At 41.6% G+C, this 22,651-nt stretch overlaps 1 protein-coding gene across 5 annotated transcripts in view; it reads left to right on the forward strand.

The window, feature by feature from the left end:
• Positions 1 to 1,042: 1,042 nt before the first annotated feature.
• Positions 1,043 to 22,651, forward strand: part of LIMCH1 (LIM and calponin homology domains 1) — a 376,071-nt gene continuing 354,462 nt past the window's right edge. For 3 of the 5 annotated variants that reach the window (XM_043970433.1, XM_043970436.1, XM_043970435.1), the window contains exon 1: positions 1,043 to 1,346. In XM_043970433.1, coding sequence (XP_043826368.1) covers positions 1,260 to 1,346 — 87 coding nt within the window. In that variant the 5' untranslated portion in view covers positions 1,043 to 1,259. The remainder of the gene's footprint in view (positions 1,347 to 22,651) is intronic. The other 2 variants (XM_043970437.1, XM_043970438.1) reach the window with 1 other exon arrangement.

Here is a 22,651-nt window from a genome sequence, read left to right on the forward strand (position 1 = left end):
GTGGATTCTTGCTTCCTGCCTTCAATTTAGAGGAGGGGGCTTGGAGAAGAAACTAATTGTGACAGCAGTTAGGGGGTGGGGGTGAGGGAAATTCAAGACTATCTCTTTTGCTTCATCCAACCATTCAACCTGTCACTGGAGTAACAGGAAAAACAGGTAAATTCCACTTTGGTTTCGCTACTTGACCATGGGACCAGAGCCCAGCGCCTGGGGATTTCCCAGCGTCAGACCAAAGGCCTTCGCAAACCTCATACCAGCTGCAGTCACCCTTTGCCAGCCAGTCCTTCCCTAGGAGCATAAAATACCTGACCCGTTCAGCTTCTCTCCCAGTCAAAGGGAAATGGCCTATGTGACGACACAAATTCCAGTAAAGAAAAAGGGAAAGGTCATTGTGTGTATGATGCTTTTGCCTCCCCCCCCCCCCAAAGTGATCAAATTGCTTAAAGCAGTTTCTGGACGGCTCAAGGGCTGTCCTGGCTCCCGCCTTCAGCCTGCAGAGGCTGTGGGAGAGTGGGACGCAGCTCACTGTCCTGCGGATGCAGGCGGACACTGTCACTTCTTCTCTGTGTCCCTAGCGAAGGCCACCCGCCCCGCCGCCCGCCCACAGCCGCAAAGCTTTAGCACTCCGGGGCGTGCGCCCCTCTCCTCCCAGGTGCAGGGCTAGCTCTGTGGTTCTCCTTCGCCCTTGCCCCGGCCGCTGCCGGGTCTGGAGGCGTGTGACCTCCGCTCCAGGAGGAGGAAAGGAGGTCGGGGGTGGGCACCGCAGTAGCGCCGCTTGTTTATTTTTAGGCGGCGAGGGGGGGGGAGGAGGAGGAGGAGGAGGAGGAGGAGGAGGAGGAGGAGGAGGAGGAGGAGGAGGAGGAGGAGGAGGAGGAGGAGCGAGAGAAGGTGGGGAGCGCGAGCTGCGTCGCTGCCTCCCAGCGGGGACCCCGCTCACCCCCGCGGAGCGCAGCCGGCGCTGGGAACGGCCGCTGCAGCAGCGTGCGCTCTCCCTCCCTCCCCCTCCCCCTCCCCCAGGCCGCCCCCGCCCCCTCGCCAGGTCTCCCGGGGCGGTGTTGGCAGACAGCCCGCGGCGGCGGCGGCGGTGGTGGCGGTGGCGGAGGCGGCCGTGGCGGCCTCTAACCTCTCCCTCCAGCTTGCTCGGACCTGCCCTGGGGAAAGATAGGGAGGGAAGTGGGGGGGGGAGTAGAACGACCCCTGCGTCCATTCTCCCATCTCCAGCGGCGGCCGAGTCTGCAGAGGACCGGGGACGTTTGCAAATGGCTAGTCTTGGCTTGGGTCTGGAAGAGCTGCCGCACGACCCTCCTCCGGAGCCCGCCTTCCACGAGGCACAGAAGTGGATCGAGGTAGGTGACCGCCCTCGGTCGGGCTGGGGGAGTGGAGGGACAGCCGGCCGGACTGGAGCCGGACATCATCCCTGCCGGCTTGGGGAAGCGGCTCCGGGTCTCCCAAAGCGACAGCGCTGCCTCTTCACTGTCATGTTGGCAGGGGGAGGCTCCTGCGGAAGGACACCTGAATTGGGGGTTTGCACTGTAATTGTAGCGGGCGGAGGGGGAGGGAAACCGGTACTCTCTCCCAGCCCTGGAAATCTCGGCTCCAGCCGATTTCCGTGCTCTGAGCCTCTCCTTTCTCTGCGCAGTCGAGAAAGTGCTGCAGGAAGAGAGGACCCACACATCCATTGGTTTGGTGCACATCCTATTTATTGGAGGTGTTGGCTGATAGCCAACCAGGTCTGCAAAGATCCACCAAGATGTCCAAAATCCGTCTACTCCTCACTCTAGTCTACAGCAAGAGGCTGACTCTAGGTGCTGGGGACCGGGGGTGTGCGGGGAGAAGAGAGAGATATCCCCAACTAGTGAAGCCTTTCTCTGTCTTTCTATATTGGATACAAGGGATGCAATGACCAAAACTGAGGTGCTAAGGACTAGTATGGCTCCAGAGTCCCAGGCAGCAGAATTCCTGCAGACCCTAGGTCGGAAAAGGAAAGGGGCGGGCGGGGGCGGGGGGGAGGAGGGAGGGAGGTGGCAGGGGGTTTCAAGTGCACTTTCTCCCCATGTTACCAGAGGTGGAATCTTCTTAGGTCAAGAATGCAGAATGTATGATCGATTGTCATTTTTCACTTCTTAATGTCTAAGGTGGCAGGCCAGGGAAATCAGTTGACCCACTCATTCCTAATCTAGGAGGCTCTGACCCACATGAGTTGGGTTATTCTGATTCACGATGAGTGTCAGTAGATGCAGACCTGAACTTTGAAATGCTATTTCTAGTCTTTTTCGAGGATATGCAAGAGGTTCCCTGGACCCCTTTGGGAATGAAAAGGGAACGGAGAATTTTTGTACTGGAGTTGCAATAATTGTTTATTATTATGACTGTAGTTTTTTTTTTTTTTACAACTTTTGCGGCTGTAAAACCAATTTAGGTTTTTAAAAAGTTTTTAAAAGATGCACAATTGTTGGTGATGCTGCTGTAGTATAACACCAACTTCCTTTAGTTAATTTGAGGTGGAATTCACAGTTCTCAATTGTCACTGATTGGGGTTTAAGCAGTGATTAAGCATTTCAGAGTTCTAGCCTGTTAACCTCTCTTTTACACACAGGCACACACATATATTTATATCCTCGTATGTTACTATTGCATTGGGGAATCTGTAGACTGACTTCCAACTACCTAAATGCATGTTGGGCTTACAGACATTAGACATCATTCCTTCAGGTAAATTCCTCCACTTTTACTTGTATTTCTATTGATTTACAAGCATTTATTAACTGCCTGCTATGCTGTGGTTGCTGGGAATAGAGCAAATACGGAAGAGGGACAGTACTTGCCCTCAAAAGGCTTGACTTCTACCCAACAACCGACTTTAAAAGCATCTTTTTAAAAAACAGAACTTAATATGCAGTATGAGTAGTTTCTAGAATCTTTTTTGGTTTTAAAAATTGCTAGAAAGCCAAAGCATTTATCCCAAACAATGCTGGTATTCTCAATTCTTGGAGGGAGGGAGGGTAGAGGAAAGAAAGTCTAGTACCAAAGGCTTTTGTGTGGCTTCTCATTTTTTTTAATACTCGACTAAAGAAAATTCATGTTTTGATAAATATCCTTACTATTGGCAGCAGTGGCTGTCACATTTGTTTGAGACACATGTGAAGCACCTGTAATAACTTCATTAGTAGACATCTGGATCAAGCATCCAGATGCTTTAATTTCAATTATTTAATTTCTTAGGTTAAAAAAAATCTCTTAAATTGGGGCAAGAACACACTTTGAGGGTATCCGTGGCATTATTGTGGTAAATGGTCTGTTCCACGTTTCTTTATAAAGAAATAAAACTAGTGCAGCAGCCTTTTAAGTGTGGTGTAATTCAGATTGAGTAGTATCATGAAGCAGGTAATTATCAGATTTTGCTCTGGTTCTTCAGTTAAAAGACTATGTTTGTTGTTCGGGGGTTTGAGGGGAGGAGGCAGCACCGAATGGGGAGAACTTAATTTCCTCTCACATTTCCTTCGGTTTTATACATAAGCTCCCGAGGAGGCCCGTCTATGGCTGCATCCGTGTTGTCCTTGATCTTCTGAGTATTTATGCCCATCAAAACAGGAAAACCAAAGCTGGACATGTTAGTAGAATGAAAGACTCCGTAAATGCACCATGCCTGGGTTGTGGGACTTTTCTTTTGAACTCGATGTACATTATTAAGAGAGCATATCTCCTTTCATTTACAGCATCTCCATTTCATTGAAAGGGTATCTTCACTTCACGAGGGTATAATAAGCTACAACTAGAGGGGGATAAAAAAGAATCTGCGTTAGTTGGTAGTGGTTAACAATCTTGAAATGTTAATGCTGATTGTGCAAACCAGAATTAACCCAGGAGCCTTGACAGATGGTTTCGGAGAGCCCTGCCGGTTGAACAAAGCTTCCTAGGCTAATATAGTAATATAGTTGCTAGAGTGACTCCTGGGGGTATTGTTATCTTCAGACAATCTCATCTCCTCAAGTAGCTGCATTGTTCTCCTGCTACATCCTCCTTATTACGGCTTTGTTTTTTACGCGGTTCTCTTGGTGATAGGTTCCCACAGGCTATTACTGGTCAGGAATTTCACCATTTCCTCAGAATGCTTCCCTATGTGGAATAGGTTAATAATAAACAATGTATTTTATTTTTGCCTTCACCTCTTTGTATATGTTAGCTAGCGCATATCCATTCTTGATACCGATACTTTAAAAAAAGAAGAAGAAAGGAAGAAACCCAGGGAAGAAGTTCCAGCAGAGATAAGTCTCTAATGAGAACTCTCTCTGTCAGGCTGGGCTGTCCTGCCTTTTTGAGGAATGCTTTACTGGGCAGGAAACCTGGCAGTGGGACTCTGGGCTATCTTTTACCACGGCTGGCAAAGGTTGGATTCCGAATGGGAGTCAGACTTATAATAGGCGAGGTTGATGTTGGTACAGATAGTGTTGCTCAGCGACACTTCCAGTAACTTTTAATAGCCCTGGGAGCAGGTTGAATTTTACTATGGGTTAGGAGAGAATGGGGGGAGCAAGGCAGCTCAGAAAAGAAAAAGGCAAAAGCAGTCAACAAACATTGACCTTGCTTAGGATCTGCTTTCTCTCCAGACCTCCCCAGTTGGGGCTAGTTTGGAAATAGTAGGTTATGAATCCCAAGTTCTAGTGTAAAAACATAAATTAAAATTTTGCCTGACATCATCTCAGCTACAAAACGAAGGATATCTTGCGATAGAAACGAAGTTATAAGCTGCACATTACCATTATTTTTGGATTTGAGGAAAATCTTAGTCATGTGAACTCATACAATAACTTCTGCTATGTAAAAGCATATACAATTACCCTGTAATGCTTTAAGATTAAGATTATGGGGGCAGCTAGGTGGCGCAGTGGATAGAGCACCGGCCCTGGATTCAGGAGTACCTGAGTTCAAATCTGGCCTCAGACACTTAACACTTACTAGCTGTGTGACCCTGGGCAAGTCACTTAACCCCAACTGCCTCACTAAAAAAAAAAAAAGATTAAGATTATGAACTTGGTATATTCTATATTAAACAATGATAAACAATAGGAACTCTTATATACCTGAACATTTTTTTTGTTGGTGAGACAATTAGGGTTAAGTGACTTGCCCAGAGTCACACAGCTAGTAAGTGTTAAGTGTCTGAGACTGGATTTGAACTCAGGTCCTCCTGAATCCAGGGCCGGTGCTCTATCCACTGTGCCACCTAGCTGCCCCATACCTGAACATTTTAATCCTAAAATTCCAAAGAACTTTAGTGAATAGAAATGTATGTATCATCTCTTGCTAAGAGAATCCCCCTGGGCTGCATTGTTTAGACCAGAAGTGTTTAATAGGTATGTGATTTCCCCCAGTAGTCCCTCATACTAATTTACATTTACAGATAATGAAATTGAGACCCAAGAGAGTTTGTGACTTGCCCAAGGTTACACTATTTTGTTGTCGGAAGTAGGATTTGAACTCAGGTCCTCTTAGACTTCGGAATCTGTGCTGTTTTGTCTCACAGTTGCTCAACTTGTTTTCACATTTGTTATTCTGGACTAGGCTGCCAGGGTTTTGGGAGAGGCTGGACTCTGTCAATATGGGTGTAAGGGCTTTTCTTCAACTCTTTTGCTTATCCTTAGGAGGCTTGTTTGTGACCCAATTCAGTTTTCACATGGGTGGAGAAATTAGTTGGTGAAGTGAACACTCAGTTTGATCATTCCCTAATCCCACCCCACCCCTTAACCCATAACTCTCAGTTTGGGTTTGGTTCAATTTAAAAGGGGGGGGGGGAGTGAGTGAGTGTGTGCGCGCACTTGTGTGTGTGTGTGTGTGTGTGTGTGTGTGTGTTTGGGGTGGAGGAACAACTAAATTGGTAGGCTGCTTTAGCTCTTCAAGATCAAATTTTTAATGCTACTTGGCAATGAACTAGTGCTTGTATGTGTCTAACCTTTGTGATAATCCAGGATTTAGTGATCAGTAAAGTATTAAATGACTGATGTAAGTACTAGAATGAACATGTGTCATTTGTCATTCATTCTAATTCTTTACACCTGTAGGGTTTTGAGGACTTTTATAATTTAATTATAATCAAGATTTAAGTTTTCTTTATTGTCTTCTTTGGAGAGCCAAGGGATAGGAATGAAACCTTTCTGGCTAGATAAATGGAGGAAGGAGTGATCTGTGAATGGACATGCAAATTAGGCTATAATGCATCTTTCTTACAATGACATTTAAATAGTTTGACTTGTTTGTATACAAGGAATGCTATTACAAGATGCGGTCACGTGATGGGAGAACTTGTGAGGTCGCACACCCTGGAGGGGGGCAGGATTGGAAGTGGGGCTGGTACTTCTTGCCTAGGAGTCATCATGGAGACTGATTTATCATCAGATGAATTCCAGATGGGCAGAGCCAGAAGTATTGGCTATTTGCAGCGGAGTGGTCAGGATTAGGCTTGTGTTCCTAACAGCTTGGTTCTCCTGGCTCTGCCTCCACTTGGCTGACTGCATAATGGAGCTGCCATCCCAGACATATGGCAGGGCCTTCCCTGATTACAGTCAGTGCTAGGTGGGACAAGGCAAGATCTCAAGCCTTTGGCAGCCCTTGGAGGTGCATTGTCAGTTGATGTTCTTGATCAGTTGGTGATTATAGCTATAGAACTAAAAGAAAAAAGTTTCATTGATGACTATTGCTTCTGTAACAGTCTTTGTTTGATATTTCCCTGTCCCCATACGTCCCCATTGAACCTTCTCTTCTAACAGTTAACAGCATCTGACCCTATGTGTAAGGTTTCATTCCCTAATTGTCTCCTACTTCTTGGTCTGAGATTGGTCATTTCAATTAATAAGAAAGAGCTGCCTTTTCCTGTTATTTCCATTCAGATTATTGTATTTATTGTGTATAGTCATTCCTTACTTCTTCCTTTGTTCTTTCAGTGTATATGTCTTCTTGTCTTTCTCTGAATTCATCATGTTTGCCATTTCTGAGGAAATAGTAATATTCCATGACATTTCATATAGCATAGCTTGTTCAGCCATTTCCTAATCAGTGGGTTTTCTCTTTGTTTCCAGTTTTTGGTAGCTGCTGAATTCCAAATGAGTGGCTTATAGTATTGATGGTTGTTGTTTGTGCTTTGTTCTTGAAGAGGATCAGGACATCTGGAAGTTATTGTCATGACTTGGAGTTGTGATATTTAAAATCTAATGTGATGTCCTTACCTGCCCCCCTCCCCACTTTTGGGGGGAAACTAGTTAAGATTTACTGATAAATTCAGCAAGAGTTTAGGCTTTTAAGTATTTATTAAAGAGTAGAGACAAAACATGTAGTCCTGTAATGCAAGAAAAGTCTATCTACTTTCCTCTCTCTTATTCTGTCTGCCACCAAATTGAAGTCTCGGACAAAAAGGGGCTATCCAGGGAGCCAGCCTCAGCTTGCTATTTCCTCTCTCCCTCTCCAAAAGCGGGGAGGTCCTTCAAGCTGATTGGTTGAGGGTGGTCTCCTGTTTATGTCATAGTCCACAGCCTCTGAGAACAACACCCCATTTAGGGCCAGCCAGGTGTGGTCTTGATTTAATCATCCTTAAGTAGGTTCTCAGTCAGTCTCTCAGTCTCACCCAATTCAATTCCAAATCAATCTTCAGGTGGGGGGCCCCTGGGCATCTGCCAAATCCCATTATTTTAACACAGAGTAGATTTAAGTGAGGGAAGGGCTGTGGAAAGTCACCAGCTTCAGTCTCTCCTCCAGAGACATCTGGGTCCAGTGGCAAGATATACATCAGGATGACTAGAAATGGTCCAGGATGTTTGATGCAATTGGGGTTGACTCCCCCAGGGTCACACAGCTAGCAAGTGTCAAGTGTCTGAGTCCAGATTTGAACTCAGGTCCTCCTGACTCCAGGGCCAGTGCTCTGTCCATTGCCCCACCTAGCCGCCCTTGAAATTATGGGTGGGGTAGGGGTGTGGACACAGGATAAGTGGAACTGGCTTTCCCATTGGATGTGTAGGGGAGAATAAACATAAGTCCCTAATTTATTAACCATATGATGAGGTATTGCTGTGTTTGATAAAAGCCCCTCCGTATACTAACCAATAATCTCTTGGATACATGGCGATCGTTTTTAAGAAGTTATCATTGCCATTTCTAGGTAGAGATGATAGCAAACCATTGTGTCTCTTGCTTTCCTTCACCATTGCCTTCAGTCGTGTTGTCGGTGTGTAAGGTAGGCCCGATGTAATTGTGCCAATAATTTCAGAATGGCCTTTGGTCAGAGTGAAGTTTAGAAACCAATCAAATATAGAGGTCGTCTGATATAAAGAGGCTGGCACAAGAGGAGGCACCTTGTTTTAAGGGTCCAGTGAAATATAATGTATTTAAAGCATTTTTGTAAGCCTTTAAGTGCTACAAAAATGCCAGTGATTATTGTTTGAATACTCTTGCTAAAACTTTGAATGTCATGAGTGCCCTTGCTTGTACCTTATGCTTCAGAGGTGGAACCTTTGCATATAAATCATGTGGGCCTTATCTTACCAGTTTCCCTATTTCAGTCTTTTTGCTTCTATTCTTCTGCTGATGGGAAGAGGAGAAAATGAAATTAAAAGTTGACTATTTCGTTGTTGTTGTCGTTGTTGAGTTGTTTTTCAGTCATGTCCAACTTTTCTTGATTCCATTTGGGGTTTTGTAGGCAAAGATCCAGGAGTAGTTGGTCATTTCCTTCTCCAGCTCATTTTATAGATGGGGAAACTGAGGCAAATGGGGTTTAAGTAACTTGTCCAAGGTCACATAGCCAGTAAACATATGATGGTATGTTTGAACTCAGGAAGAGGAGTCTTCCTGACTCCAGGCCTTGTACTCTATCCACTGTGCCACCTAGCTGCCCCATTTTGTAACCTTGTTCTTTTGTTAAAAGTTCAGGTATCCTATGAAATGCCCACCTCTGTGAAATCTTTCCTGGATATTCTGGCCTATGTTGACTTCTCTCTTTTATGAATTTACACAGTATTTATTATTTGTGTCATATATTTTGTTGTTTAAATATTTTCCCTTATATACTTCAATTGTTTGGCATATCTTTCCAATAACAGTATAAACAGGCTTCATAAGGCCCAGGATGGTGTCATAGCTCTTTGGTATTATTACTTATTTTACATCTTGATTTTGGTATAAGGGAACATCACTTCTGAACCAGTCCTTAATTTCAGCTTAGTTAGCTCTCTTGACCTTTGACTTTAATGATAATAGATGGCCTATAGTGCTTTAGTGTTTTTAAAAGGACTTTTATGTGATAATGTTTTTAATTTTGGGGGGGGGGGCATTGAGGGTTAAGTGACTTGCCCAGGGCCACACAGCTAGTAAGTGTCAAGTGTCTGAGGCTGGATTTGAACTCATGTCCTCCTGAATCCAGGGCTGGTGCTTTATCTACTTCACCACCTAGCTGGTCCCTGTGTTTTAAAAAATTTTAAACTTTTATGCATGATTTAAAAAAAATTTTCATGATAACACTGAAGTGGGTAACCCCATAGTTGATATCATCTCCATTTTAAAGATAAGGAAACTTGCCTGGGGTCACACAGGACTAATAAATGTTAAGATAGGATTTTGATCTATCTTTCTTTTTTTGGGTGAGGCAATTGGGGTGAAGTGACTTGCCCAGGGTCACACAGCTAGTAAGTGTCAAGTGTCTGAGGCTGGATTTGAACTCAGATCCACCTGAATCCAGGGCTGGTACTCTATCCACTGAGCCACCTAGCTGACCCTCTAGCTATCTTTCTTCATTTGATTCTTTTTTTAACTCTTTAAAAAAAATTCCAATTAAATGTAAAGATTGTTTTAAACATTCATTTTCATAAGATTTTGAGTTCCAAATTTTTCTCCCTTCCTCCCTTTCCTCTCCCTCCCCCCCAAGATGGCAGGCAATCAATGTACATTGATTTGATTCTATTGCTCATTCCACTAAAATGAACACACACACAGCCCTCTGGACCTATTTCCCCATGGTTCTGTGAATGATTTCCATGTAGAATATTCTTTCTTTAGAGAATTTTACCTGGGACAAATTAGTTATTAAGTTTAATCAAAAGGTGTGTTCACAGAGGAGAGTAGTTTGACAGTCTTATTAGATATCCAGGCTCATAGTCTGATAGCTGAATAATCTGCACAAGGCTCTTCTATGACCTGGAAGAACTTTGGCTCACTTGTGAAGAGTGTCAATCCTTATATGTGTTAGTGAGACTCTCATGATGGAGCCTGTTGGTTGCTGGCTGAATGGCTACTGTTGTCCAGCTTTATTTTGAGCTTAATTTAATAGTTTTCCCCCTTTTACAAAGTATTACCTTTAAACTGATACTTTTAGGGGGCTATTTGTTTAAAGACATGGATTGGAAAAGACATCATTGTGTATTAGAGGCAAACGGCCAGTAGCTTTTAATACAATAATAGAATTTATACAGTGCTTTAAGGTTGGCAAAGTACTTTACATTTCTTATTTCATTTGAACTAATTTGATCCTCATAACAACCCTATGAGTAGATGCTTTTGTTATCCCCATTTTATAGATGAGGAAACTCAGTTTGAGAAAAGTTAAGTGACTTGCTCAGGGTTACACAGCTAATTAATGTCTCAGGATTTGACCTTGGGTCTTTCTAACTCCAAGTTTAACATGTCATCTGCTCTACCTCCTAACATGTATTTCTTCTGGTGCCTCATTGTGCTGTTGTGACCCTAGGTTCCAGGCTACTGGAACAGAAGCTGTTCCAAGTCTTACCTAGTGATAGACTGTGTCTATTATCATAGGATCTAGACCTGCCCAGCTAATGTTATTGGGGCACATCATGAGAAACTTGGTCACTGGGTACCGAATTGTTTTTGGTCATAGAAACTCATGAAACCACTTATGATTTGTGTGATTAGACAAACTGTTTACACCCAGTGAAATCACAGATTTGACGTATATGTTCTTAGTGGAAAAATACCCGGGATTTCATCTGTGGGTCTTATAACTGAAGAGGTAATATCAAAGGAGAAAACTAACAACAAAAAAACAGACCAGACCTGTTTTTAAGTATCTAAGAAGGTCATTTTTCCTGCACCCCAGCCCCCTCCAGTAAAATCCTGAATGACATAGGAAAAAGCTGTCAAATGGAAAAATCTTTTGGGGAAAAAGAGTGACACAAAGTTTGGAAGGTTTATGTGTAAGGAAGGATATTCAGTTCACTTTGTGTATGGTAAAATTCCATGACTATGATACTGAGATTTTATAGTTTTTGCATCTCAGGATGGGGGAAGATACAAGATGAAATCATATATTGATGTGGCATACTTCAAGGAGAAACCCTGACTAGGGCTATTTCCCACCTAAGGATAGCTATTGTCTACAATGGTCTTAGCAGAAAGATAACATTTTCTCTCTCTCCTGTGCCCATAAGAATAGACTCAAAAGGATCCATGACCTTGCTGTGGATATTTTTCTCCAGAAGCTTACTTAGATTAAAACCTATCCATCCCATTGGATTCTTTTCCCACACCATCCCCTAAGTTCCCTTAAGAGAGGGGCAGGAGTGGCAGCAGTAGCAGTCGGTTTTCTTGCTTTTTACTGATATGTTGACCATTCTAGTGGAATACTTGGGCTATTCAGCTCATCACTTGGTATTGCTACATGAACAGCTACATATTTTGTAATTTACGCTTGCATTTCACTGATGACATCCTTTAATTCAGGTTTGAACTCAGGTCCTCCTGAATCTAGGGCCGGTGCTTTATCCACTGAACCACCTAACTGCTGAAACAATTTTTTTCCTTTCCTTTTTTTTGGGGGCGGGGGGGGGCGGGCAACTAGTAGTAAGTGTCAAGTGTCTCAGGTCGGATTTGAACTCAGGTCCTCCTGAATCCAGGGCCAGTGCTTTATCCACTGCTCCACCTAGTTTCCCTTCTTCCACTATCTCTTGAAGAAGTTCTTCAAGAACTGTCCAAGTTCATATTCTTTGATCCCATGACACTATCCATCTCATCCTCTGCCATCCTATTCTCCTTTTGTCTTCAATCTTTCCCAACACCAGAGTCTTTTTCAGTGAGTCCTGTTATCTTCTTATGTGGCCATAGTATTTAAGCTTCCAGTAAATAGCCTGAATTAGTTTCTTTAAATATTGACTGATGGGCGGCTAGATGGCGCAGTGGATAAAGCACCGGCCCTGGATTCAGGAGTACCTGAGTTCAAATCCGACCTCAGACACTTGACACTTACTAGCTGTGTGACCCTGGGCAAGTCACTTAACCCCCATTGCCCCACAATAAATAAATAAATAAATAAATAAATAAATAAATATTGACTGATTTGATCTCCTTGCTGTCCAAGGGACTCTCAAAAGTCTTCTCCAGCACCACAATTCTGCACTCTCACTCTTCCTTAGAGTCCAACCCTCACAGCCATACATTGCTAATGGAAAAATCATAGCTTAGACCTTTGTCAATAAGGTGATGTCTCTGCTTTTTAGTATGCTGTCCAGATTTGCTAAGAGCCACGAAGGTGTCTGAAGTGGGTGCAGGGGAGTGCTTAGAGTTTGGTCAGACATTGATGATGCCAAGGCCATCCACTTTATCCCAGGCCATCGCCAGTCATCCTGACATTTGTCTTGCCACTGGACTTTGAAGACTCTGGAAGAGAGAATGAGACTGATGACATTGTGCAGTTCAGCCTCACTTAAATCCAATTTGTTTAAAAGTCAAGACATCACCCTGTGATGTAATTGGTCCTCTTTGAAATGAAGGATGAACAACAAGGTACCTAGCTTGTAGTAGCTGCTTAATAGGTACTTCATTGATTGGTTGAAATTAAAACCATTCTAACCTACTTGAATGTCATGACAAGTTTTCTGCAGACTTTTCTTCTCCTTTTACTTCTTAGCCTTTAAACGTACTACTTATTCCAAATAATCCATTATGAATCTAGGCAGGAAATGATTTTCTTTGAAAACAAAATAATAAAAGAGAAGGATAGAAAGACTTAATTGTATTTTTATTGTTGCTTTGTAAGTAACACACTAAAAGAAATCTTAAACTTCTGTTTCATCAACTGGAACAGGCCTGATCTAAATGTGGATTTGTTAAGTTTTTTTGTTTCCCCTCTAGTCAGCACTGATTTTTTTTTTCTTTGAAAGTATCACCTTGTAAATTTTTATTTTAATGGGTAATTAGTACTTGAAAATACTAAAGAAGGGGGCAGCCAGGTGGTGCAGTGGATAAAGCACCGGCCCTGGATTCAGGAGGACCTGAGTTCAAATTCGGCCTAAGACACTTGACACTTAGTAGCTGTGTGGCCCTGGGCAAGTCACTTAACCCTCATTGCCCCACAAAAAAAAAAAGAAAAGAAAAAAAAGAAAAAAGAAAATACTAAAGAAACAGTCTGGTCTTAGTAGGTTAAACAAAATAATTTTCAATTTCAATCATTTGGAAATTTACTTTTAGCTATAAGTTGTGATTAAGAAATAATAAACTTGGGGGCAGCTAGGTGGTGCAGTGGATAAAGCACCTGCCCTGGATTCAGGAGGACCTGAGTTCATATCTGGCCTCAGACACTTGACACTTAGTAGCTGTGTGACCCTGGGCAAGTCACTTGATCCTCATTGCCTTGCCAAAAAAAAAAAAGGAAATAATAAACTAAAGTACTTTTTATAGCTATAGCTCTATATTTAATTTATTGAGAAGAGTTATAATTTTAGAAATAAGAGATTTAAAATCAGCACTTAGCACAATACCTGGTACCTAGTAGGTGCTTAATAAATATTATTGAATTGAATTATTGAATACACAAGCATGTGGAGTAGTTCTTTTAAGTTCTCCATGCACTTTTTTTTTGTAAGGTAGTCAGGGTTAAATGACCTGCCAAGGGTCACACAGCTAGTTAGTGTCAAGTGTCTGAGGGTGGATTTCAACAAAGGTTCTCTTGACTCCTCCAGGGTGATGGTGTATTCATTGTATCATCTAGCTGCCCCACCATGCATTTCTCCAGTGAGGAGCTTAAAATTATGCCTGGAAATAGATTTGACCTAGTATAGATTTGACCCCAAAGACCAAAATTATATTTGATAACTGAATGTAGATTTTACCATTTAACAAGTGTCTATCATGTGTAATGCAGCATGCTAAGCATTTGAAGAGCTACTACTATAAGTTAGTCATGGTATCCCTGCCTTTGAAGAGCTTCCAGTCTAGTACAGGTACACCCTCTCTGTATAAGATTGCCCTCATCAAAGAGCACCATTTCTAAATCATATTACCAACACATCGTTACTAAAATCAACTATGAAATTGAAGCCTTGCCATAACATCATTCAACTAATTGCCCATATAACATTTAGGCTGAGGTTTCTAAGGAACAAATTGTCTCTGTAGCCTTCTTTTACATAACATTGTGTTTCTGTAAAATGAATTAATGTTAGATGGGTCCTACCTGTATCCCCCAGGTATCTCTTACACTGGATGTTCCTCTCATAGAGATGGCATTGCACTGAAGCCTGAGGGTCCGGGTCAGCTTTTACCTTCCTAATCCCCATTTTTGTTTTTTTCTCCACATACACCCGAAGTATAAATTAGTGTCTTGCCCTCAGACAGAATGTGATACAGTGGAAAGAACAATGGAATTTGGAGACCCAAGGACTCTGCTACTTACCTGCCAGGTGCTTACCTTCTCTGCTCCTTAGTGTGTGTATAAAATAATCAAGTGGTTGGAGTAGATAGCTTCTAAAGTCCCTTCCAACTCTAAATCTATGATCCTATCTTCTTTCTTTTCTTTTTTCTTTTTTGTGTGAGGCATTTGGGATTAAGTGACTTGCCCAGGGTCACACAGCTAGTAAGTGTTAAGTGTCTGAGGCCCCATTTGAACTCAGGTCCTCCTGAATCCAGGGCCTGTGCTCTATCCACTGCTCCATCTAGCTGCCCCCGATCCTATCTTCTTTCAAACAGCTGATCATTTAAGATATAGAACTAATAAATATGAAAAATGAGAGAACAATATGTGATGATACATGATTAAGTCCTTGAGTGATACTGACTCTAAGTGCTATAGGTCTTTGGAGAAGGAAAGAAGAGAGGGAAGGCCTTATGGAAAAGCCGAGTCTTTATTTGGGTCTTGAAGAGAGTTTGGATTTGGACAAGTGGGGAAGAAATTCAAAATAGGGGGAAAAAGTTGGGAATTAATGTGGTTTCTGTGGAGAACACTTGAAAATATCAGTCTGACTCCTGACAAAACAGTGGGAAGATGAAGGTGGGTTTGGGCAGATGAGATAGGGCCTAGTAATGGAGAACTGTGAAAATCAAAAGAAGTAAAAGAGTTATTCCCCAGGAGATAATTTATTGAAGGACATGAATGATACATTTTTAAAAAAATTTTACTTATGGAATTTATGGAATAAAACCAGCATTTCTATAACATAGTATAATAAAAAATATGATTGTATATGAAACTGCAAATCTATTATGTATAACTTGCTATTCCTTTTAAATATATAATAGGTATGTACATTTATGTTTTCCTTTTTTTCTCCCCCCCAAATTAGACATAAATATGTATCTATGTGTATAATCTTTCTATACATATTTCAATTTATCAGTTCTTTCTCTGGATGCAGATAGCATCTTCCTTCATATATTCTTTGTAGTTAACTTGGTTATTTATACTAATCAAAACAGCTTATTCATTCAAAGTTGTTCTTAAAACAATATTGCTGTTACCCTATACAATGTCTCTTGGTTCTGCTTATTTCACTCTTCATTATTTCATGCAAGTCTACCCATGTTTTTCTAAGATCATTCTTAAAGAAATATGAATTATCAGGGCAGCTAGGTGGTGAAGTGGATAAAGCACCAGCCCTGGATTCAGGAAGACCTGAGTTCAAATTTGGCCTCAGATACTTGACACTTACTAGCTATGTGACCCTGGGCAAGTCACTTAACCCTCATTGCCCTGCAAAAAAAGAAAAAAGAAAAGAAAGAAACATGAATTATCAATAAACACCTGAAAATGGTTCAAGCTCTCACAAAAACAGAAAAACTCAGATAAGGCAACTCTAATTTACCCCTGATGTCCATTTAATCATAAATTCATTGTTCTGGAGCTAGAAGGGACTCTCACACTCTCATTTTACAAATGAGCAAAAGCTGAAGGACAGAGAGGTTAACCTGTGACTTGCCCAAGGTCACACAGCAAAATAAGTGTCTGAGGTGGAATGTGAGTCTAAACTCTCTGGCATCCTATCCATTATGCCACTTTGCTTCTCCAAAGTAAAAAATAGAAAAGTCAGTGGGGCCTGTGGAGCCAGAAATTACTGCGATCTTTTTGGAAGATAATATGTCATTATACAATAAGACTTTCAATACAAAACTATTCATATCCTTTGACCCAGTAATCCCCCCTTAATTTATATTTCTCCTCTCACTAACATCACTGACAGTAAAATCTTGGCTATGCAAAAAATGTTAATAGAAATATTCATAATAGCAAAAACCAGAAAGAAGCTACATGTATAACAGTTGGGAATGGCCAAATAAATTGTGGTATGCAGATGTCATGGAAGGTGATTCTGTGAATGAAACATACATTTATGAAGACTTTCATAAAATGATGGAAGAACAGCAAGCACATTATACAGACTTCACTGACTTGAATTTAGGGATTGGATCACATGAGTTCCTCAGTCATGGGGGCAGGCTTTGTGGGAGATTTGATGAGCGTACTAGTTAATGAGCCTTTCTTCTATGGGGACTGCTTCTCCTAGGATAGTGAACACACTCCTTTTCACCTTGTTGAGAAGAATAACCTAAATAAGTCTCAATGATTGTGGCTACTCTTAAAATGAAGTAAGTTGTCTTCTGGTTTGGGGAGGATAGATTCATGATTGGATCTACCCCTTTGTGGCTTTTAAAAGGGAAACAACAGGTCATTTTTTAAATTGTTTTTTTTTTAATGAAGTTTTATTTCCTTTCCCACCTTCCCCAGCTGAAAATAAAAACAGCAACATAACCTGAACATTTTTCTACTTTTCTTTTCCACCCAGAGATCCTGAGAACACAGGTGTTAACAGCACTTTTAGAGTCATCTATTCTTGCTATTTCCCTACCCATTGAAACGAATCGATAAACACCCACTGTGTGGCAGGAATTGTGCTCAGCACTGGGAATTCAAAAGGAGGCAAAAGATAGTCCCTGTCCTCAAGGAGCTTACGATCAAATGGACTTTGTAGGTATTTCCTTAACTTGTCCATGTTAGATCTCCTCAGTAGATTGTAAATTCTCTTGGGTCAGAGACTGTTTCATTTTGTATCCTTGTATCCCTAGTGCTAGGCACCATGCCCAGCACATAGTAGGTGCTTAATAAATGCTTGTTGAAGGAGTGGTGATGCATGTCAGAAGAAGATATGCTCTACTCATCCTATGTTACTTGAGAGATTTTCTAGACCATAACATTCCTGTGCTTTTCTTCTAGTTGGGGTGTGGCGGATTTCCTAGGCATTGTGATTCTAGAATCTGGCCCAGTAACCAGAGAAAGGCAATTCCATTAAATTTGGGGGTTGCCTTGTTGAATTTTGGGCTTGCCTCATAGATAATCCCAAATTTGCTTGACCTAGACTCCAACTTTCTCACTTCTTTTATCTCACTTCTCACTCTTGGAGTAGTAGCCTGCCTCATTTCCTTTTCACCTGGCTTATGATTGCTGAGGTCTCATGTAGCTTGAAGTCTACGATCTTAATGATCCTGACTGAGGTTACCTGCCTATGCTCACCATTGCCTTCTTACTGCATGGTCTCTTCCCTGCTGTTGTCACACTGTTCATGTTATACAGCTCTGTGACAGGGCTTCCCAGTAGATTTGAGACTCTGCTACACAGGTGCCAGGCTGGTGTGGAATTCCTTGGCCCCAATGGAGAGAAAATAGACTTTGTTGCTATCCCTCATGCTGTCAAGAAGTAAAATGGTTGGTCTATTTATTTATTTATTTATTTATTTTTTCTGAGTAGTTAAAAAAAGCAGTTTATAAAATAGTTGCCCGGTGATAGTCAGTGATTGGGTGCCCCCGGAGCTATTCTATGCTTGGCTCTTGGTTAAATAGTATTAGTTGAAGGAATTATTTAGGAAGCTGGCTGTCTCCTCATCATGTGCTTATGCTGTTCTCTTCTCACAAGGAGTTCTGTCTACAGGGATTGAGATCATTTTTCTTTCTTTAAATAAACAAGCCTATGGCATTTTGTCATTTTGGATGACTCTCTTTCTTTCTTCACTTTTCCTTTTCTCTTCCCCACTTTGTTCTCTGTCTTAGCATCTTATCTCACTCCAAACAGTATAGCTTGTAGCATTGAGTCTAATATGGTAAGTCAGAGAATTAGCCATTCAAATTATTTAGAATGTTTTACAGTTTGGGGTTTTTGTGTGTGAAGAGAAACCTGAGAATTAAGGAGGAAGGGACTAAATACTAATTTTATTTATGTGGACAGATTATTTTCAATTAATTAATCAATTGGTATTTATTATATGCCTTGTGCTCAGCTGTGTGCATCAGGTAGGTCGGCACTGTGCTTTTCAAGTGACTGGTTTCACTGAGGGATGAATAATATGAGGGTCCCTCTGAAGTTTGAAATTGTTTCTAGTGGCATTTAAATGCCTGGAACATTAATGAAATGTACATCATTTAAGTGAAAAAATAATGGCTGGTAGTTCTGATGCATGAACAATGCCTTGCTCAACAATTGTAGTGACATCATGGAAACACTGAGGAGAAGCCTCCTCTCTGCCTTTCCTATGGAAAAAAAGAGATGAGAGAGCTTAGTGCTATTGTCAGCTAACAGATGTTGTTATGATCCTAGCTGACTCTTTTCCCAATGGGCCTTGCAAAATGTGATAAATATGAAGGGTGATTAAAAAATGAGATCCTCTTGCACTGCATGCAGATCACCCTCAGGGAAGGGTGATTTCCAAGAATTAGTCTTTAAGATCCCTTAGAAGACAGCAGAATGCCAGAAAAAAGGCCAGGAACCATGATGATATATGTAGGGCTGCGTGTTGTGGGGGGAAGCACTTTCCATTATAACTCGAATGACTAATAAACACCTGTTATTATGGTTTTCCCAGTAGTCACATTCAGATGTAAAAAACAGAAAGGTTGGGAGTGTATCTGCATATGCATTTCCATGTGATCTAAATGTTTGCCTGGATATATTTTAGAATGCTTTCTCCTAACCCTACACTGACTTCTTTTTTTCTCCCCTCAGATACAATAATTGAGGCAGAATTCTTTACTCTATACTGGAATGTGCTCTTTACCCTGTTGCTGTATCTCTGCTGTTTGGGAGGGTATAAAGTTGTTTCACAATTATAAGATGATTCTAGATTTTAGGGAAATGGAGGCAGCCACTAGAAACTTTGCCAGCTCATCCATGGCACCTCTGCCACCATTTAAAGAACACTGGTTTCAATCAAACTGGGGGGAGGAATGGACTGAAGAAGCTGTTAGGGATTCTTTTTTGGGGTAGGGAAAAAAACTCATAGCTTGCAAGGGTGTCACATGCCAGGGTCTCTTATTACAACACAAATGTTTAGCTATAAGGTTTCTTGTGCTGGGATTCTGGAACTGACTCCAAGGGGACTTCATTGGAAACCCCACAGTCCCTACCTGATAGGCATAGACCTCACACCATACTCCTTGCTCAATTCAAGTCAATTCAACAAACATTTATTATGTGCCTACTATATCCTTTTAAAAAACCATTTTATTTATTTAATTATTGATTTATGGAATAAAACAAGCATTTCCATAACATAGTATAATAAAAAAAGATGTTTGCTCATAAAACTGCAAATCTATTATGTACTTGTTACTCCTTTTGAACATATAATACAGATATATACATTTTCTTTTCTTTAAAAAAACAACTATATTCAAAGTACTGTGCTAGGGGCTTGGGATACAAAGAAAAAAGAATCAGTTGTCCTCAGGGAAGTTACATGTTGGTGGGGGAAGGGAAAGGATAAATGAATGAATGAATAAAAAAAATAAAAGATATAAATAAAAAGGCAATTTCTGGAGGGAGAAAATGCCAACTATGAGAGAGATCAGGGAAGGTTTTCCATAGGTGGTGGCATGTGAGTTGAGCCTGGAATTCTAAGAGGTGGAGGAAGAGGAGCCCCTCTGTGAAAAAGAATAGGGATATGAGGATAATATAGAGCAGGTTGGGTTTGGTTTGGGAAACAGCTGATGTGCCACTTTGGCTGGAACAGGGAGGATGTGAAATTTGGGGATAATATGTAATATTCACATGAATAACTTGAAGGTCTGTAAAGGTGGGTTACAACCAGATTATGACAGGCTTTAAATCGATAAATAAATAGTGGCATTTGCATTTGATCCTAGATACATTAGGAAACTGCTGGAAATTTTTGAATGGAGAAGTGACATGGTGAGGCATGTGTTTTAGGAATATTGATTTGGCAGCTGTGTGGATGATAGATTAAAGAGAGCAAGAGATTGGAAACAGGGAGAACAATTAAGAGATGATGAGGGCTTGAATTAGGGTAGTGGATGTTTGAGTGGAGAGAAGGGAATGGATGAGGGTTGATATAGTGGTAGACTTAACAGAACTCGGTTATTGATTGGATGTGGTAGATGATGGAAAAGGAAGAATTGAGGTTAATTCAGAAGTTATAAAGTTGAGAGAAGGGCAATGCCATTCATGGTGGTGCCTTCCATAGAAGTGGGAAGGTTTGGAGAAGAGTTTTGGGGGGAAGAGATGGTGAGTTCTGTTTTTGTACTTAATAAATTTGAGAGGCTGATGGGATATCCATGTGGAGATATTGAATAGGGGGTCGATGATGTAGGACTGAAGTTCAGGAGGGAGATTAGGATTGGACATATAGATTTGGGAGCCATCTGAACAGAGGCCGTTGAACGTAAGGGAACTGATGAAAAAAGAGATAGTAGTGGGTAAAGAGTACAGGAGAGAACTTTGAGGGATGCCCCCACAGTGTTTGAAAGATGGATGACTTATTCAGCAAAGGACAGTGAGCAAGAGTTGTCAGACAGGAGTATCAGAATTGAGCACTCTCATGGAAGCCAATAGGGGGACAGGGAGATACTGGAGGAAGGAGAGATCTACAGTGTCAAAAGCTGCAGAAAGGTCAAAGTCCGATCAGAATTTAGGAAAGGCCATTCAAGTGTGACAGTTAAGAGCTCAACCTTCAGAGAACAATTTCAAATTCAGTAGTACTGCTGATGCCAGACTGCCTGGGGCAGAGAATTGAGTGGGAGGTGAGACTGTGGGGTCTGTATTTAGAGCTGACCCTTAGTAATCCTTTCACTGTTGGGGAGAAAAGATAGAGTAGCTTGGAGGAATTGTAGGGCTGGGAAGCTCTTATGACAACTGATGTGAGTAGGAGGCCTCAGGGAAGTTTTACTTGTAGAATTCTAGACAATGCTGCTCCAGTGGACTCTGTCTCTGGAACAGACCATTTTCTTGATTTTGGAAACAGACACCTGTGTGAGTTGGTGCTCTTGACCTTGACCCACAGCTACATGGCAATGGGGCTGTGCTCCTTGGAAGAGTTTTGCAGTTTCAGAGCCATAGAACCTGAAAGTTGGAAGGGACCACAGGGACTATTCTGTCCAAGCCTATGAACCACTAGCATATGAAAAAGAATCCAAACATACCCAGGGGCAGTTAGGTGGCTCAGTGGGGAGAGCACCAGCCCTGGAGTCAGGAGGATCTGAGTTCAAATCTGTGCTTAGATGCTTAATAGCTGTGTGAACCCAGGCAAGTTCCTTACCCCTGTTTGTCTCCAAAAAAAAAAAAAAAATCCAAACTTCCGCCTCTATCTAGTAGTGGGGAAATATACCTCTCAAGGAAGCACAGTATTCTGTTAGATTTCTTTAATTGCCACCAAAAGTTTTTCCTTATATTAATCCACCCTTTACCTCTGATTTTTTCCAGTTCCTCCTTCTAAGGACAAGTAGGGCAGGCCCAATCCCAGGTATGGGTGATTACCCTTCACATATTTAGTATTTGAAGATAACTATCATACTCTTACTGCTTTCCATACCCATTTTTTGTTTTTTTTGCTTGTTTGTTTGTTTTCAGGGCAATGGGGGTTAAATGACTTGCCCATGGTAACACAGCTAGTGTCAAGTGTCTGAGGCCAGATTTGAACTCAGGTACTCCTGAATCCAGGGCCGGTGCTTTTTCCAATGTGCCACCTAGCTGCACCCCCCCCCCATGTATTTTCTTTCTTTCTTTTTATTTATTTTTTTTAGTGAGGCAATTGGGGTTAAGTGACTTGCCCAGGGTCACAAAGCTAGTAAGTGTTAAGTGTCTAAGGCCAGATTTGAACTCAGGTACTCCTGACTCCAGAGCTGGTGCTCTATCCACTGAGCCACCTAGCTGCCCCTCCCCCATGTATTTTCTATAAACTGATTCAACTCTCACATGACACAGTGTTATGGTCCTTTACAATCCTGTCTGCCTCTCCAGTTTATCAGTGTCCTTTCTGAAATAATGGTGACTAAAATGAATACAATATTCCACATGTGATCTGACTAGGGTGGAGGAGAGTGGGATTATTGTGTTCTACATCCTGGACATTATATATCTCTGAATGCAATCTAGGATATATTAGCTTTT

Source organism: Dromiciops gliroides, chromosome 6 (assembly GCF_019393635.1).
Source record: "Dromiciops gliroides isolate mDroGli1 chromosome 6, mDroGli1.pri, whole genome shotgun sequence".
Lineage (NCBI taxonomy): Eukaryota > Metazoa > Chordata > Mammalia > Microbiotheria > Microbiotheriidae > Dromiciops > Dromiciops gliroides.